Source organism: Asterias amurensis, chromosome 8 (assembly GCF_032118995.1).
Source record: "Asterias amurensis chromosome 8, ASM3211899v1".
Classification (NCBI taxonomy): Eukaryota; Metazoa; Echinodermata; class Asteroidea; order Forcipulatida; family Asteriidae; genus Asterias; species Asterias amurensis.
In genome coordinates, this window is record NC_092655.1 from 22,377,197 (window position 1) to 22,393,772 (window position 16,576).

Sequence of the window (16,576 nt, forward strand, 5' to 3'; positions counted from 1 at the left end):
CTGTGTGCTTCGTTTTTTAAAGCCATTGGACCCTTTCGGTACAGGAAAAAAAAAAAAGTTCACAGATTTACAAATAATTTACAGGGTTTACAGAAGGTAATGGTGAAAGACTTCTCTTGAAATATTAGTCCATGAAATGCTTTACTTTTTGAGAAAACGGTAAAACAATATAAATTCTCGTTAACGAGAATTACGGATTTATTTTAAACACATGTCATGACACGGCGAAACGCGCGGAAACATGGGTGGGTTTTTCCGTTGTTTTCTCCCGACTCCGATGATCGATTGAGCCTTAACTTTCACAGGTTTGTTATTTTATATAGAAGTTGTGGTACACTAAGTGTGGGCCTTGGACAATACTGTTTACTGAAAGGGTCCAATGGCTTTAAAGAGCAAGGGCACCGAGACATATTCTCTTTGGTAAAGGGCACCCTATGAGGAAATTGTAAATTTCTCTTTGACATGTTTGAGAATTTAAAGGACACCAAGGCATTTTCTCCTCGGTAAAGGGCACCCTATGGGGACATTGGCAATTGCTGCTGGAGCATTTCAAGGGCACCAAGGCAATGACCAGGGGGCAAGGAGGCAATCGCCTTCTTTGCCTCTGAAGTATCACGCCTGAGGTGATCTTCCCATTAAGGGAACTCGGTCTGTTTAGTTTGTCTTAGTCTGAGATGTGATCTCTTGTGACGTGCTGGAGATTTCTACACCAGGGCTTCTTGGTGTATCTTGACTGCAATTTACATCCTCAGTACCTTGTAGAACCACTTCTGATGAACTCTTGTTTTCTGATGTGGATGTTCCTTCTTGGCCACTATCCTGCTTTGACCTTAGCTCTTGAGTGGTTGTTGATGTCACTTCTGATCCACCGTAGCTCTTCTTTGTTAAGTGGCTAGATGTTGAGTCTTGGGGATTGGTTTGGTCGTTTTGTTCTGAGTCGTCGTTTGAGGCACTCAATCGCTCCTGTGAAAATAAAGGTACAGAGTAAGAAGCCAGAAGAATCGCTGAAATTTCGGACAAAAATATGGAATGTTATTATTATTATTATTAAAACACATTCAAACATTGCAGCTACAAGCTGAATTGAGTTTAAAATACAGAGATTCATAAAAAAATCGAAAAGTTTAAAAATTACAAAAAAACCCATTAAGAATTACAAACTGTTTTTATACATTAAAAGGGCAAACTGGCTAGTGCCAGTAACAAATTAGATAAAACAAAAAATTGCACAGCAAGTCACCTTAAAGGAACAAGGCAAAGGGTTGGGGACAAATAGGCAAGCCAGCTGAGTGAACAAAAATCAAGAGCTATTGTTGAGTGCTTGGACAAGGGATGGAATGCAACTATTTTTGTAACGACCAGTTCTACATTTTGGGGGCACATTTTGTTGGCATTCCGCAAGTTGTTGTTTTTGTTTGGTGGGAGCCAGTGCCTGTAATTTTCAGATTCAAACAAGGTCTTACCAAAGTTGACAAATAAATGATTCAGTCTATCAGTGATTGTAGGTAAACTGAACAATTGGCATACTTCCACATATGATGTTGGTGTATTTGGCTGACCAGCCAGAATGATACGAAAAGCCCTTTTTTGTAACCTTTCAAGGGTTATGAGTTGTGTTTTAGTAAGTCCAGAGTACCAGACAGGACAGGCGTATTCGATAGTGGGTCGGACATACATAACATATACAGTTAACAGATCCTTGACAGAAATAAAACAATGTTTAAGCTGGCGTAAAAAGAACAGTCTTCGGTTAAAATTACCACACAAGTTGTTCACTTGGGAATCCCACTTCAAACTACTCTGTATATAAATACCCAACAATTTCAAACAATCAGTTCGATTAATTTGAGAATCTAAAATGTCAAAGGTGGGTGGATCAGGTTGGTTACATTGAAAAGTGATATTCATGTACTGGCATTTGGCAGGATTAAGTTTCATTTTATTCAGATCAGTCCATTGATTTAGGTCATTAAGCACATTTTGCATGTTGGAGCTCTCGTTAGGATTAGAGAGGGTCTGACTTAAAGTCAGGTCATCGACATATTTGTAGTGTTTGACCGCTGGAAGATCAGGAACAAAATCATTGATCATTACTAAAAAGGCAATGGGCCCAATTTTTGTTCCTTGGGGAACTCCAGCATGCAATCTCTCCCAATCAGAAATATCACCCTTATATCTAACAGCCTGAAGACGATCTGATAAAAATCCACATAGCCAAGGAATTAAGGAAGTTCTGCCCCCAAGCTTAATAAATTTATTAATAACTAAGTTGTGGTCAACTCTATCAAATGCCTTACTAAAATCAGTGGCTATCAACACAGCAGAATTATTTGGTTCATCAAGAACACAATGTATATCGTCCAGGAGTTTGACCAAACAGTGGGATGTAGAGGATCCTTTCAAAGAACCAAATTGAAATTTGTCAATGAAAGACTGTATGTCAATAAGGATCCATTCCACAACAAACTCTTCGAACACCTTAGAGAAAATACAAGTGAGTGAGATGGGGCGCAGAGTATCAATGGTTGGATGATTAGTCTTAGGGACCGGTACAACAAAAGCCTTTTTCCAAATTTCAGGAACTACACCTTGTATATGTGTATTATATAAGCTATTCTTCAAGCCAACATGCTGATTTCTTCAACATAGCTACTACAGTGGCAGAGAAAACTTCTGGAAGCCAAAACACTCTGTGCTGGCTACCTGCGACCATGCCTCGTGTAAACGCAGGGTACTTTTTAGCCACGTCTTTTTGTCAAGCGAGCCCCCGCTGTTAATATTTAGCAGCCAAGTTAGCAGTGAAGCCAGCTTCTTGTGTGAACATGCCCATAGCTCCCCTCTTACTGTTTTGAATGCCCTCATTAGAAGTCATTATAATGTATTTTTAAACCAGTGTTACATTCCCTACTGTTTTGACCCTGGAATGGGAGGTCTTTAGTAATAACTAAGTGCCCTACTTAGCAGTCATTAGTATGTTTATACTGACCTTAGCCTCCCTCCTACTGTTTTCCATATCTCTAGCTGCTTCTCTTATTGGGTTATATGGACCAATCACATCATATGTATGTAGTGTCAGAGTAGTTAACCACTGCATCATTCTAGTTTTTACTCGGAATTAAGGCAAATATTTTACAGACAAACGTCAAAACTTTTGTATGAACTTTAAGAGTCACTTTAGATTGAATTTGAAATTCTTTAATCATCAACTTAAGACGGATTTTAAAATTTTTCGAATCATCTCACACCATCAACTTCAGACTATCCACTTTAACCCATGAGGAAACTCTCATAGCCTGCTACAAGGAAGTTTTTTTTTACTAAACCATCTATCTATAAAGGATACGATCGTTGTTTTTTCTCCGTCCTTATGATGGTTGGATAAATCTCCTCTCGCTTGAATGCTTCCACTTTGTCCTGTCAAAAAAAATTGTAAAACAATAAATCTGAAACCTCAGTTACAAGTATCTGTTCTGCGTCAGCTTATATGGATCGTAGTCTTATGGGAACAAGCAAAAGATTCCTTGATCTCACTTTGGCAGATAAATAGGATTACAAATGGAAATTTAATGATGGATGGTTGATTTTTTTAACAATAATGAACAAATTTGGGGTTGAATAAAGAATTGACTAGAGTGGGATTAGAACCAACGACCTCCGGATTAACGTGCTGGCGCTCTACCAACTGAGCTATCTAGCCCTATATTGGTGGTGTCCCTATTTCGTCAATGTTCAGGGGTGCCATTCAGAAGCCATACAACCATTCCCTTGTGGTTTATATTGATAACAATAATAACAGTATCAATACGTTTCAATAAAGCGTTTTTACATGGAGATCACAGCTCCGAACAAGAATAGAAAGATGACTATGTTGTAGTGAACTAGAAGTGTTTAAATAAGATGCTTCCTAAATGTAGCAACAGACGGGGAATTCCTGATGCAGACGGGAATGCTGCTCCAAAGTCTTGGGCCAGCTATTGAGAAAGACCTATCACCAAGGAATTTGGAACTACAAGGCACTCAAAATAATTGTTAGCATAAAAACTTGCTACGTAACGAGCAATGGAGAGCTGTTGATACATTAGTATCAAACATTGTGAGAAACGGCTCCCTCTGAAGTAATGTAGCGTAGTTTTTGAGAAAGAGATAATTCCCCACTCAGATAATAAAAGATTTCAGCTGAAGCCTTTTCTTAGGCTGCTGAAAGCACACAAATTTGTGCAACAAGGGTGTTTTTTTTCTTTCATCATTTTCTTGTAACTTGATGACAAATTGAGTCAAAATTTTCACAGATTTGTTATTTTATGCATACGTTGGGATACACCAAGTGACAATACTGGTCTTTGACAATTACAAAAAGTGACCAAGTACTTTAAAGGATAGAACTTTTTTACGACAGATAGAATGAAGTGTTACCTGACACTCATCCCATGTGAGTGGCTCATGCATCCCATCATTGCCCCATCGTTTGCTGTAGGCTTCATAGTGAACCTAAGATAGATAAGATAAAATGTTTTAAATAATACATGTACAAGCCAGATACTTTACAGAAGCAATAAAGGTGATTGCCTCCATGCCCCCCGGTCATTGCCTTGATGCCCTTGCCCTTTCAAATGACAGGCATATTACTCGATATGGATTCGAACCCACGACCCTTGCAATTCTAGAGCAGATGTCTCACAAACTTAACTACCAAGATTGCCCGGTAGCTAGAATGCCTGTGATTTTTTCGCAGAACTTGGTAAAAGTACTGTGTATACAGTGCTAAAACATATAGGTGTATATGAGTATAATTATAAAATATGGTTTTTATAATTTCATGAAAGACTTACCGATTCGAGAACTAGTCCTAATCCCGGTGCCTTAGGGATGTCTAACTTATCCACATTAAAGGCTCTCTCTATGATGGTCTGAGGGGCAAATCCTTTTGCAATTGCAATCACCAGACCTACATGGACAAAGACAAAATACATACCGTAATAATAAATATGATTAATAATGGCTTCTTATATAGCGTACATATCCGTCACTCAGTGACGCTCAAGGCGCTTTAACATACAGCATTTTCCTGCAAGGTATGCGGGAATACGTTTGAATATGACACATACTCCTTTAACATAGCACCATTAAACTTTAAGAAGGTGCTGTGGCGCAATATGCTGCCGATCAAACCAGGAACACCGGGGCGAGCCCCTTCTTTTTTCTGATGAGTGCACTGGGTTCTTTTACGAGAATTTCACCACAACACACAGGACCTACGCCTTTCTGTCCCAACCAAAGGATGCAGGAATAACGGTTATAAATGTGTCTTTTGCTGAAGGACACAAGTCTCACGATGAATCCAAACTCTGCTCAACAGAAATACCTCGGCCCCATTTCAGCTAAGCACAGCAGCGTAAATGCTTAACAGATCAAGGTTACCAGCCAAAGTACCATGTCACAAGTACAATTTGTGACTGGTGTCCCGGTCATTTCTGCTTAGCAGAAGTGTGTCAAGCAATATTTTCAATGAAATTGTCCCCAGAGCTTTAGTCCGGTGTACTTACCCGCTAGGCCAAGACACACCACACCACTTGATGTCAAGAAATTTTCCTGTCTGAACGTCCTTTGCCCTTCAAAAGTCTTTTTCGTGTCATGAATTCACTTGATTTTTTAAAGAGCTCAGTGAAAACCTGTTTACTTACCCACCATTTTCCTGATCTGATGGAGCATAAAGCTCTGACCTTTGACCCGAACTATGACAAACTGCATCCCGTCCTGTATGAAAGGTTGGTCACATGTGAATTCACGAATGAACCGATTGGCACTCGGGTCTTTAAAGGCCCTGAAAGAACAAAAAGAGAAAAAATACAGAAAAGAAAATAATAAACACAATTTTATGAATCAGAAACAGGGTCAAACATTGGTAAATACTCAAATTGTTTATGGCCATAAAATCTTACTTGTTGAGGAGTATTGTGTGAACAATTTTAAGAAAAGTAGGACTTGAAACCTATTTTTAGTTTAAGAAAGATTCCATTTGAAGTAATATGGTTTCCGTTTCCCGAACAATTGAGTTGGAGAATTAATTCATGCATGAATTCTTTCTCAGATTTTTGATGGTTGGATTCCGTTTGCGAATGCTGCTGCTTGAGATGCGGTTTGTACCGGTTACAAGTCACATCGCTACAAGTGGATAGATATGAAATTATTGTGAAATACTGTGCCCGTTTTTCGCTGTTTTCTCAGCAATTAGACACTGTAGTCAGCTGGAACTTTCACATGTGCCTTTTATTGTCTTCACAACTTTGCTTATTAATCAGCATAACGTTGACAAAAAACTAAGAACCAAACTTAAATAAGATAGTAAATTTGAGCAAACTTAAAAGGCTAGAATATTGTACAAAACAACTAATCAGTTTATTTCTCACTTACTTTCCTGATGTGAAGTTATGAAAGTTATGAGTTCCCACAAACTGCGCCAATAAATCGTTGACTTCTTTTAACTTATCAACTGAAAGAAAAGAACAACAAATCAATTGAATTGAAATAAAAAATACAACATCAAAACAATTTGAATTTTCAAAATTTTCTTTTAAACTTCAGAGAGTTTTTTCCCAGAACATAATCTACCTAGTAAGTAGATACACACATGGTGTTACCACAAACCAAATATTTATTGATGCCTCACGATGAATGCCTCAAATCCCAGATCTCAGTGCACTTATCAGAAAGAGAGGGAATTCTCCCCTGTGTTTCTGGCATGGTCTGGCAGCAATATGCACCACCTCTCTTTGGAACCCTTTCAAGCCGTTGTATAATGGCTGCTTTGTCTAATAGATTCAATTCAATTCAATTCAATTCAATTCAATAATACTCTTGTTTGAAAAAAGAACAATTGTGAGACCTAAACGGTACATAGAAATGTAACAAAATCACAGCAGTTAATGGTTGTATGGCTTCTGACTGGCACCCCGAACAAAGATATTGACAAAATAGGGACACCGCCAATATAGAGCTAGATAGCTCAGTTGGTAGAGCGCCGGCACGTTAATCCTGAGGTCGTTGGTTCGAATCCCACTCTAGTCAATTCTTTGTTCAACCCAAAAAGTCAAAATCAAAAGCACATAAAATTGTACAAAAACAAGCTCCACCAGATATAATATTTCAGCAGGGGGAATGTCATTTATGACAAACTGGGAGCGTTATAATTGGTACACTATTATAACGGTCAGGATGGTATGGTAGTGTCTTGCCTCACCTTCCACCTCTGGGACCCCGGTTCGAATCCCAGTGGGAGCGCTATGTGGATTAGGTTTTCCCTAGAATAATTCTCTATGGTTTTCCACCCACATCTAATACTGAAATTCCTTCATCATCTTCTCTTCTCGTTTAGTTCTAATTAGAGCGTTGAGAATACTTATCCAGATCCAATACTATTTATATTACATCATCCACCAAATTTATTCCCACCTGTGATTCTATAACTCTCCGTTGTGATCTGCTCTATCGGTTCAAATGCAAATGTCGGCACCATGTACATGTACGTACGATAGTCACAATTGTGTTTGGAGTTGAAACTAGCAGTGGTTCTCTTGATTCCTGAGAGCATAAAGAAAATGGAGAAGAACAAAAAAGACAAACATTATGGGAACGTGCAAGTGGAAAAATGGTAAGGCATTCCTAAAATGTTTTTTTTTTTTTTTAAATCTTCCTACAAGTTTCATGTCTAGAAACTGTTCCATTTGCATCATATGGTAGCTGTGTACACAATTTGAGGAGGATACCACAGGCACATGCCTATGTCCAATAGTCAATCAACCCAATGGAACATTTGAAACTTCTTAACTTGTAAATTCTGGCCATGACTGGTATGCCTGTGTTATAGTCAAGTATTTCTCAGTTTAGTATAAAATACTGCCCAAGTACTCACAGACGACATGGACGAGTAGTACTTGTGTATGAGTACTTGGGCCATCGAGTACAATTTTTTGAGTACCGAGTACAATTTTCAACAGCCGAGTACATATGTAATAATAATAATAATAATAACATAAAATTAATAAGGCGCACAGTGTCAAGTAACTGTCTTTGTCCAACCTGGAATCATAAAAAAATGGTCTTTTCAACTTACCCATCACTCTGATACAAGGTGGTAAATACTCATTAATCTTCTCTACTACATTGTCCAGTAAGATCATCTTGAGTGAAACCACTTGTCCCGCTGCCGATACGCCTTTATCTGTCCTGGCACATCGCTGGAACGCCATCTTGCCAAAGAACTCGGCATGTTCCGGTGGGATGGCTTGACATTTCACTAGAGCACTGGCTAGATCGTCTTCTATAGTCTTCTCCCCAGGATTCCTTGGGAAACACAAAATTGTCTTTACGGACACTATTGGTAACTACTCAAATAAAAGTATAAATAAAATATACTTGGTAACCAGCAATGGAGAGCTGTTGATAGTATAAAACATTGAGAGAAACAGCTCCCTCTGAAGTAACATGTTTTTTTTTTAGATAAAGGTAATTTCTCACTCTAATATTAGAAGACTTCAGCCCTGAAGCCCTTTGTAGGCATTGAAAGCAAACCAATTTGTGCAACAATGGTGTTTTTTCTTTCATTATTCTCTTGAAACTTTGATGACAAATTAAGTCCAAGGGTGTCAAAAATAGGGATGTTGGAGTATAGGGGTGTGACCTAACGCTTACTTCTGCATGCCTTTGTAGCCCACTCCAGAGTAGGCCAACATCATGGCGACTTTTCTCTTGACGATGCGTTGCAAGTTTTCCTCCCTGGTGTTAAGCTGTAAGTCAGATTAAAAAAAAAAAAAACATTTTGAAATCTTGGTACCATACTGCATAGATGAAAACAATATCGTTATTACAGGTGTTAAAAACAATTTCTTTTAAAATGTTTACGATTAAACAATTCGATAGTCACTCACAGGCTGGTTTTTGTGTGTGTGTGTCTTCTTTTTTTCTTTTTTTTTTTTGTGGGGGGGGGGGTTGCAATATGACAAAAAAGTACATCGGCAAGTGAGCACCGCTTAATGATCTTTTGGTCCCTCCCCCTTTTGTTGTTCTCCTTTGTTACAGCGCCCTGAGCACCTTTAATGGATTTGTGCGCATTAAAAGACTGTTATTATTATTATCCCAGTCACTTTCATCTGCACACTTTTATCTCTATGAGTCCCGTCTTGACCCAAAGCTACTTGTAGTCCTCAAACCAGGAACCCATCAACCAAACAATGAGACTTTCTGAACTACATTACTCCCTATTTCTTCAGCTGCGCCACACATCTTGAACTCTCTACCACTTAATCCTAGGTATTGTCTTTGTACCACACAAATTCAAATCTCTTCTCAAAACTGATCTATGTCATGGGTTTTCACGGACTTATTTAGTTGTAAGTAGGATTTGAAACTTTGCATGGTGGAAATACGATATAGAAAGCTTTGCAATAACACCATGTAGTGACGATCTCTAATGAGTTGGGGTGGTTCTGAAAAAAACCGTTGGTTTCAACTCAACGTTTCGATCAGTATGCTCTGATCGTCTTCTGATTTAGTTGTGTGTTTTCTTTTGTTTTGGTTTTACTGCGCCTTGCACCCAGCAGGGTGGATATGTGTGCATTACAAGTCTTTATACTTACCTCCGTCTTAAGTTTCTTCGCTGCTGGCTCAGCCTCAGCCGTTACCAGAGAGGAGTCAACTTGACCATCTGATCCCAAAGATCGCTTGTCAACAACGACTTCAACACCATCCTGTGACGTCTTATTATTACTAGATGTTGCTACTATCCCCTCGGATACTTCAGCCATGTTAACCTTCCGCAAGACGAGACGCAGTCGGAATAAACCTTGGTGTATTCTTGACAGCATTTGGTGGAGGGTTAACGAGTCGAACAATCGCAATCCCTGTAGTATGGAAGCGTCTTAGTTAATTCAAAGCAACAGTCAATCATGAGAATATAGATTAAGGATTTAGATTATCTTATGGTTCAGGCCCGATACTTCCCGGAGGCAACGAAGGCAATTGCCTCAATGCCCCCTGGTGCCTTTGGTGCCCACCTTGGTGCCTTTGAAATACTCCAGAAAGATTTACAATTTCCTCATGGTCATTACCTTGGTGGCCCTTAAAATACTCCAGTAGAAGCTGATACTTCATGGAGGCTACGGAGGCAATTGCCTCAATGCCCCCTGATCATTGCCTTAGTGCCCTTAAAATACTCCAGTAGAAGCTGATACTTCATGGAGGCTACGAAGGCAATTGCCTCCATGCCCCCTGGTCATTGCCTTGGTGCCTTTGAAATCCACCAGAAAGATTTACAATTTCCTCATTTACCAATGAGACAATGCTTTGGTCACATCTCTTCAATACTCGTCTTATTTATTTTCAGCTTACACTGTTCTGCCATCTTGTCGCTTCTATTACGAATTTGTTGTGTCATGTATTATGTCCATCTGTCCTTTTGTCTGTCTGTCTGGTTGTCTTGTCTGTCTGGCTGTTTTTTACTATAGCTTATGCTTACCAAAACGGCCCTGTACTCTATTTATTTATTCAAGTTTACTCTTACTTAAAGATATGTTTTGCTTTACTCCGTAATACATGCAACTGTTGTTATTCTTTTATGAGAGTATGAAAATAAGTGTATTCTTGAATTGAAAAATGTAACATTGCCCTTTCACAGAGCCTGCATGTTGGTTCAGTGGTTTCTTTCTCTGCCCGTCACTACTGTGGACCCTGGTTCGAATCCCGCTTTAGCCCGGAGCCTTGCATGTTGATTGTTTTTTCAGTCTCTACCTGGGTGCATGGGCGTACCCTTTTTCGGGTTTTAGTCCTACATCTTAAACTGAACATTTCTTCTGGTTTCCTACCCATCCTGTTATTGATGCTTATTGTTCTTTTGGGTGTGTAGTAATTCCTTTTCAAAAATTATATTACTAATAATTCAGCCACAGTCAGTTCCGTTGTTGAGGAACAAATCTTTTTAAAACAACAAAAAATACACTCGGTATTGTAAATTTTCAAAACACTTTTTTTATTATTGTTTACTCCGTAAAGACAACAATTTTTTCTAATATATACATTTTATGCCACATTATTATGATTTAAAACTTATTTTGAACAAATGATATTATTTCTAAGTGTGCCGTGTCGGCGTGGATCGAGCTCTGGGGTCTCCAAATTGCAGAGTTTGGATTCAGGGCCCGATTTCGCAAACAAAAAAATTCATCGTAAGACAAAATGTCAGTATTACCGAAGTGATTTGTATTGGCTATGCAGTTGGTTGCCTCCGATTTGCTCTCGTGTGACAAGGCCCTATTAGTTACCACAACTGGACTTGAATTACACGTACTCAGAGAAAATGAAGTTTTTGTTAGTTTTTTAAGTAAATATTTTTGACCTACTAAAGTCCGGTTCATAATTCCTGCGAATGCGATACAATAGTTTACGTTTTCACAGCTGTTTTCGCAGTGAATGTTTTGCAGGAGTTTAGCACAAGTCAACTGATGCAAATGTACAAACTCTCAGGAATTCTTAGGAAGTTTGAACCGGGCTTTACTCAACAAGACAAATGTGTCACTCTAAAGTGCATTTGAAGTGATGTAAACCTTTGACCAACAAATGTAAAAACCCTTTAGATTCTATTCTTCTAATTTAAATTTTCATATTCATCTCTTGAAGATTTAAAAATTACTCTTTTCCAGAACATTTTATTTGCAAAGGTGAACTATATTGTTTACTGTTAAGCCCGGTTCATACTTCCTGCAAATGCAAATGCGATACAAATTTGGACGTCACAAATTCGCAAAACTGCTGCAAAGAACTCACAGTACGTATGAACCAGGCTTTGAACTCTCTCTCAATTACGCACACCTGTGAAAACTTGTGTACACAAGCCAACAAATTCTACATTCAAAGAAAATTGTAAATTTAAACGATTCTTTGAATCTCAATCTTTTTTTTTCAAATGTGAAATATGTACAGTTACTCAACTACAAATATTAAAAAAAAGATTGTAGACTTGCTTTTATATTATTTCTATGAACAATTTCGGCAAACACAGTGAAAAAAACACTGAAAGTACATTTAGATGTTCAATAAATGCTACTTAAAGCCATTATACACTTTCGGAACTAAAAAAAAAAGTTCACAGATTTACAAATAACTTACAGGGTTTACAGAAGGTGATGGTGAAAGACTTCCCTTGAAATATTATTCATTGTAATGCTTTACTTTTTGAGAAAACATTAAAACAACTATCATTTCTCGATATCGAGAATTACGGATTTATTTTAAACACATGTCATGACACGGCGAATATGCGGAAACAAGGGTGGGTTTTCCCGTTGTTCTTTCCGACTCTGATGACCGATTGAGCCTAAATTTTCACAGGTTTGTTATTTTATATATAATTTGTGATACACGAAGTGTGGGCCTTTGGACAATACTGTTTACCGAAAGTGTCCAATGGCTTTAGAGTTTAGAACCTGAAATTTCATCTTTGAGTGGCAAGGCCATTTTCAATCTACAAAGGGCATTTGGGAAACTTTTGAGGGGCATCATGGCCAAGACCATAGCAAGGAGGCCATGGCCGATGCAGCCTCCATGAAATTCAAGACCTGATTGCTAACATTTTTACCAAAACGTTATTTCCAGATGACATGCCAGAACATGATGTACAATAAATGTTACTTTCAAAGTTAAGACCTTGAATTTCATCTTTGAGAGGGCATGGCGATTTTAATTTTATTTCACAAAGGGTGTTTGCATCTTTACCAAAAAGTTATTTCCAGATGACAAGCCAGAACATGAGCCAATTTGGGATCATCACCACGGTAGCGATGCAAAAAGATAAGTTCCCATACAAGTAGCCATCTACCACAGCTTGATACAAGGCATGTTGAGACATCTTAAATGTCATCATGAATAAGTCTCCAAGATGTGGGTCCGTTGCCATAGCTGCATTGTAGACCATAAGGAATATAAAGAGGAGAACAGGTGGAGAGATGATGAGAAGAAGAAATGCATTCAGGAGACGAAGGAGCGAGCGTGATGCGGGCTGGACGACGGCACTGATTGGAACCACCACTATGCTGATGAAGAACGCCAACGAGAAGTTACTCATACAAATCGCTGAGAGAATCACAGCCTGCCAAATCAGGGCGAACGATTTCAGTAGCTTCCACTCAGCAACGACTTGGCTACCATCTGTTGGAGTTGACATCTGTCGACGGCTCATGTACGGGAACATTGCACCTGCAGTGAAGATGGCCATAACGCCGAGGCTGACAACTTCCTCAGAAGTAAGTTTGAAGGTCTGATGAAAGCGAGTCATGAACATTTCAGGGCTGATGTACAACAGAGCACCAGTCATAGAAGCCCCTATGAGAAGTGGGATGACAGAACTGAAAGGCCGAGGAACAAAGTCCTCTGTACTGTCTTGATCATTTTTGTCTGTGTCAGTCTCCTTAGATTCCTTTGGGCTCTCTATCTTAGGTACAATCCCAGACTTGATCCACATTGCAAGACCATTCAGTATCGGGACCATCATAAGAAGACCAAAGGGAGGCATGTAAAGCCCAATCGACACATAGCGATCACAGTTAGGGAGGACGTAAAAGAAGAATGACTGGTGCAACCGTTCCAAGAGATTATTGAGACTTCGGATAGTTCCTTCAAGGACACGTCCGACAACCAGCATGCTTTTACCTGAGGTCAGCGCAGGGTAGGACTTGATGGTTATGGCTTCTATGTGGTATTGAAGGAATAATCCATGAATACCACGTGGTTGACCAGTTGCTTGATGCGCCATGTTCAACAGCATGGTTTTGGCACTTTTCTGAAAGCCTTCCCGTCTCATGCGTTGAGAGCCGGAAGTGTCTACTTGGTTCTGAAAAGACACCTGTACTCCTTCCTTCCCACAGAGCCTGACGGCCAAGTTGACAAGATCAAGATTTGGGAGATGACCATTGATGCCTTCCGTCACAAGATCAAGACTTTTGACCCTGGATGACCCCACTTCGAGATTAATGGCACCCATGATGGCTCCACTACGACCATGCATAATTGATGATTTGATATAGTCCGATGGAATACCCTGATAGGCTTCCAACCAGGCTTGCATTCCCATCTCCTCTTCGTCAACGACCAGAAAGATGATGTCTTTCGACCAATACGTTTTGGTGTGGAAGAACTTTGCTAAGGACAGCATAAGTCCTAACCCATAGTGTGTATGTCCATATTCTTGGGCCGTCTGGCTGTTTCGATAGGGCACCATCATAACAATTGCCTCTGTTCCAGCAATTCTTGGAGCTCTTAGAATGGCATAAACATTAGTTCCTTGAATAACTTTAGGCACTCGTTCTTTCCCGATAATGTCCGTATCTAAGAATGGATGATTGATAGTAAAATTCTGGGTGTAGGTGTCCAGACCAATTTCAGTAAACATGGCTTTGAGATATTCAACTGGCATTCTGTCGTCACTATCAATTACTTTCTTGTACGCCTCGGCTCGCTGATCAACATTATAGCTGGCGTCTGAATACTCCCTGTCAACAAGTCCTGGTAGCAAAGCATTCTCTGAGAAGTATGTACCGGCGTTCAGCGTGGGATAAGCCAAGGCTAGCATGTAGGCGATGCCAGCCAGGTAGCAAAGGACACTTCCAATCTTGTAGAAACGGCTGATGAGCGCTGACAATGTTGCCTGTGTCTTTGGATCTGTCATCAAGCCCATGGTGGAAGCAGCTTTGGTCTGGACCCTGCTGGAGGTACAGACAATTTATATCCAAAACGTCTCGTGGTATCTGCATGGGGCAACAAACGAAGCAAGACAATCATCAGCATTCATCCATGAAGCAGACTGGGGTCACAGTTCAAGGGGTCACAGGTCAAAGGTCCCGATTTCACAAAGAGCTAAGATTGATCTTAACTGCAAATCAATCGTAGTTGCTAAGTAAAGTGTAATGTTACAATACAAATCACTATGGTAATACTGACAGTTTGTCTTACAATGAATTTTGTTGCTTTGGCCTTTGTGAGCCTTGTTTACTTCTAAGAATATCGTGTGTAATTGATATTCTTACTGTGCATTCCCTATACCAACTGACTAATAAATTACCAAAAAATCACTCATATTGTTTAGCTGTAAATAATAATCATATTGTTCAGCTGTTTACTGGCCAGCACTGAACCTAATTGGACTTAGACTATATGATTTCGTAATATTTCAGACTTCCTTTAGCAGCCACAACAATTTAAAAAAGGATAACGCTATTTACCTTGTTGTAATTTTACATTTTGTATGATTTTAAAAGAATTGTTGAATTTTATTATTTTTGGGGGAGGGTATTGGATCTGCAGGGATTACAACGCGAATAGGCTTAAAACGTGAAGATTCTCAATTTAATTAGCAGGAAGCATTCCACCGAAACTAGCCAGCATTGATGGTCAATAACCCATGTGTCAAAGAGGGCGCTATACAAATCTGACAGCTTAATATAAAATAAAGCGTTCTCTGCATGTTTCATCTGTACGTTGCACCTTTTCAGAAACCGAAACTTGCATTTACTGCAACAGGAGACGGAGAGCATTTTTAGTAAGACTTAAGGGCCTGTCACACTGCAGTGATAACGAAAACGATAACGATCACGACGCAAAGAGAACGCATTCTGAATTGCTCTGCGAATACGCTTATTCAACCAACATGACCAATCGGGGGCGAGCAATACTAACGTGCTCGTTTTTTGTTCTTGTTATCGAGGCCAGTGTGACCGGGCCTTAGCCAATGCCAGCTGCTTCAGATTCCCCCAACCCCCCCCCCCCCCCCCGGCATTTTTTCGGCCGTTTAAAATACAACTGGCATCCTCAAAAATGATCCTTATTCTGTGTAAAAGATTCCCTTTTTTGAATCGATTTTCCCTTTGAAAAGCCCTACGGCCAATGGCGGCAGTGGCAATTTCGAAGTGCAGAAAATAATATTGCCCTCCGGATATTCTGTTCCCCGTTTTATATTGTCTGTGTACAAACTTCTCCGGAAAATAATATAGCGCCCTCATCTCATTTGATTGAAATTATTGAGCAACGCATGCAACGAGTATCAATCACCTCCTTCTTTAGTTAGCAGCCAATCCACACCAGAAGATCGGAGTTTATTATCTTATTCCTTCAATTACATGGTTGAACTTTCCTTAAGAATAAATTTAAAAATGCATTTAAATCTTTCAATTTTGACCCAGATGTTAATAAACTTACCGTGGAAATAATATTCTCGACATGCAGCATGCGCCGATAAAGAAATCAATGTGGAAAGCTTACTAGTTTGGTAAAAATACCTGTTTTCATTCAACGGGTACCCTACTGAAAAGGTTACCAGATCAGCTATTCCATTTTGACATAAACGTTACTGAAACATTCCTTAAAATAATGCAATGCAATGTTTCAGAAAAGCAAACAAAAATCTTTGTTAATTATAATACTTAGGTTTCTATTCAATTTAAATGCATTTTTAGTACATGTCAAAAATAAATGGTTCCATGAATAACCTTTTGTAAAACATTTAATAATGCAACACCCCTTTAATAAATAATAGAGC

The 16,576-nt window shown here is 39.2% G+C and overlaps 2 protein-coding genes across 3 annotated transcripts in view; one reads left to right on the forward strand and one right to left on the reverse strand.

The window, feature by feature from the left end:
* Positions 1 to 16,576, forward strand: part of LOC139941087 (dynactin subunit 1-like) — a 344,631-nt gene that overhangs the window by 201,955 nt on the left and 126,100 nt on the right. The window lies entirely within an intron of this gene.
* Positions 655 to 16,292, reverse strand: LOC139941089 (pseudouridylate synthase 1 homolog). 2 transcript variants are annotated; one of them, XM_071937517.1, is made up of 12 exons: positions 16,237 to 16,292; positions 9,633 to 9,896; positions 8,689 to 8,783; positions 8,111 to 8,340; positions 7,450 to 7,578; positions 6,412 to 6,490; positions 5,682 to 5,821; positions 4,830 to 4,945; positions 4,414 to 4,488; positions 3,344 to 3,414; positions 2,987 to 3,098; positions 655 to 963 (listed from the first exon to the last, which is right to left on the reverse strand). In XM_071937517.1, the coding sequence occupies exons 1-12, from the start codon at positions 16,264 to 16,266 to the stop codon at positions 655 to 657; spliced, it is 1,650 nt and encodes a 549-aa protein (XP_071793618.1). In that variant the 5' UTR covers positions 16,267 to 16,292. The 2 variants fall into 2 exon arrangements, with proteins under 2 accessions (XP_071793618.1, XP_071793617.1); XM_071937516.1 differs by lacking the exons at positions 655 to 963; positions 2,987 to 3,098; positions 3,344 to 3,414; ... (6 more) ...; positions 8,689 to 8,783; positions 9,633 to 9,896 and adding an exon at positions 11,043 to 14,789.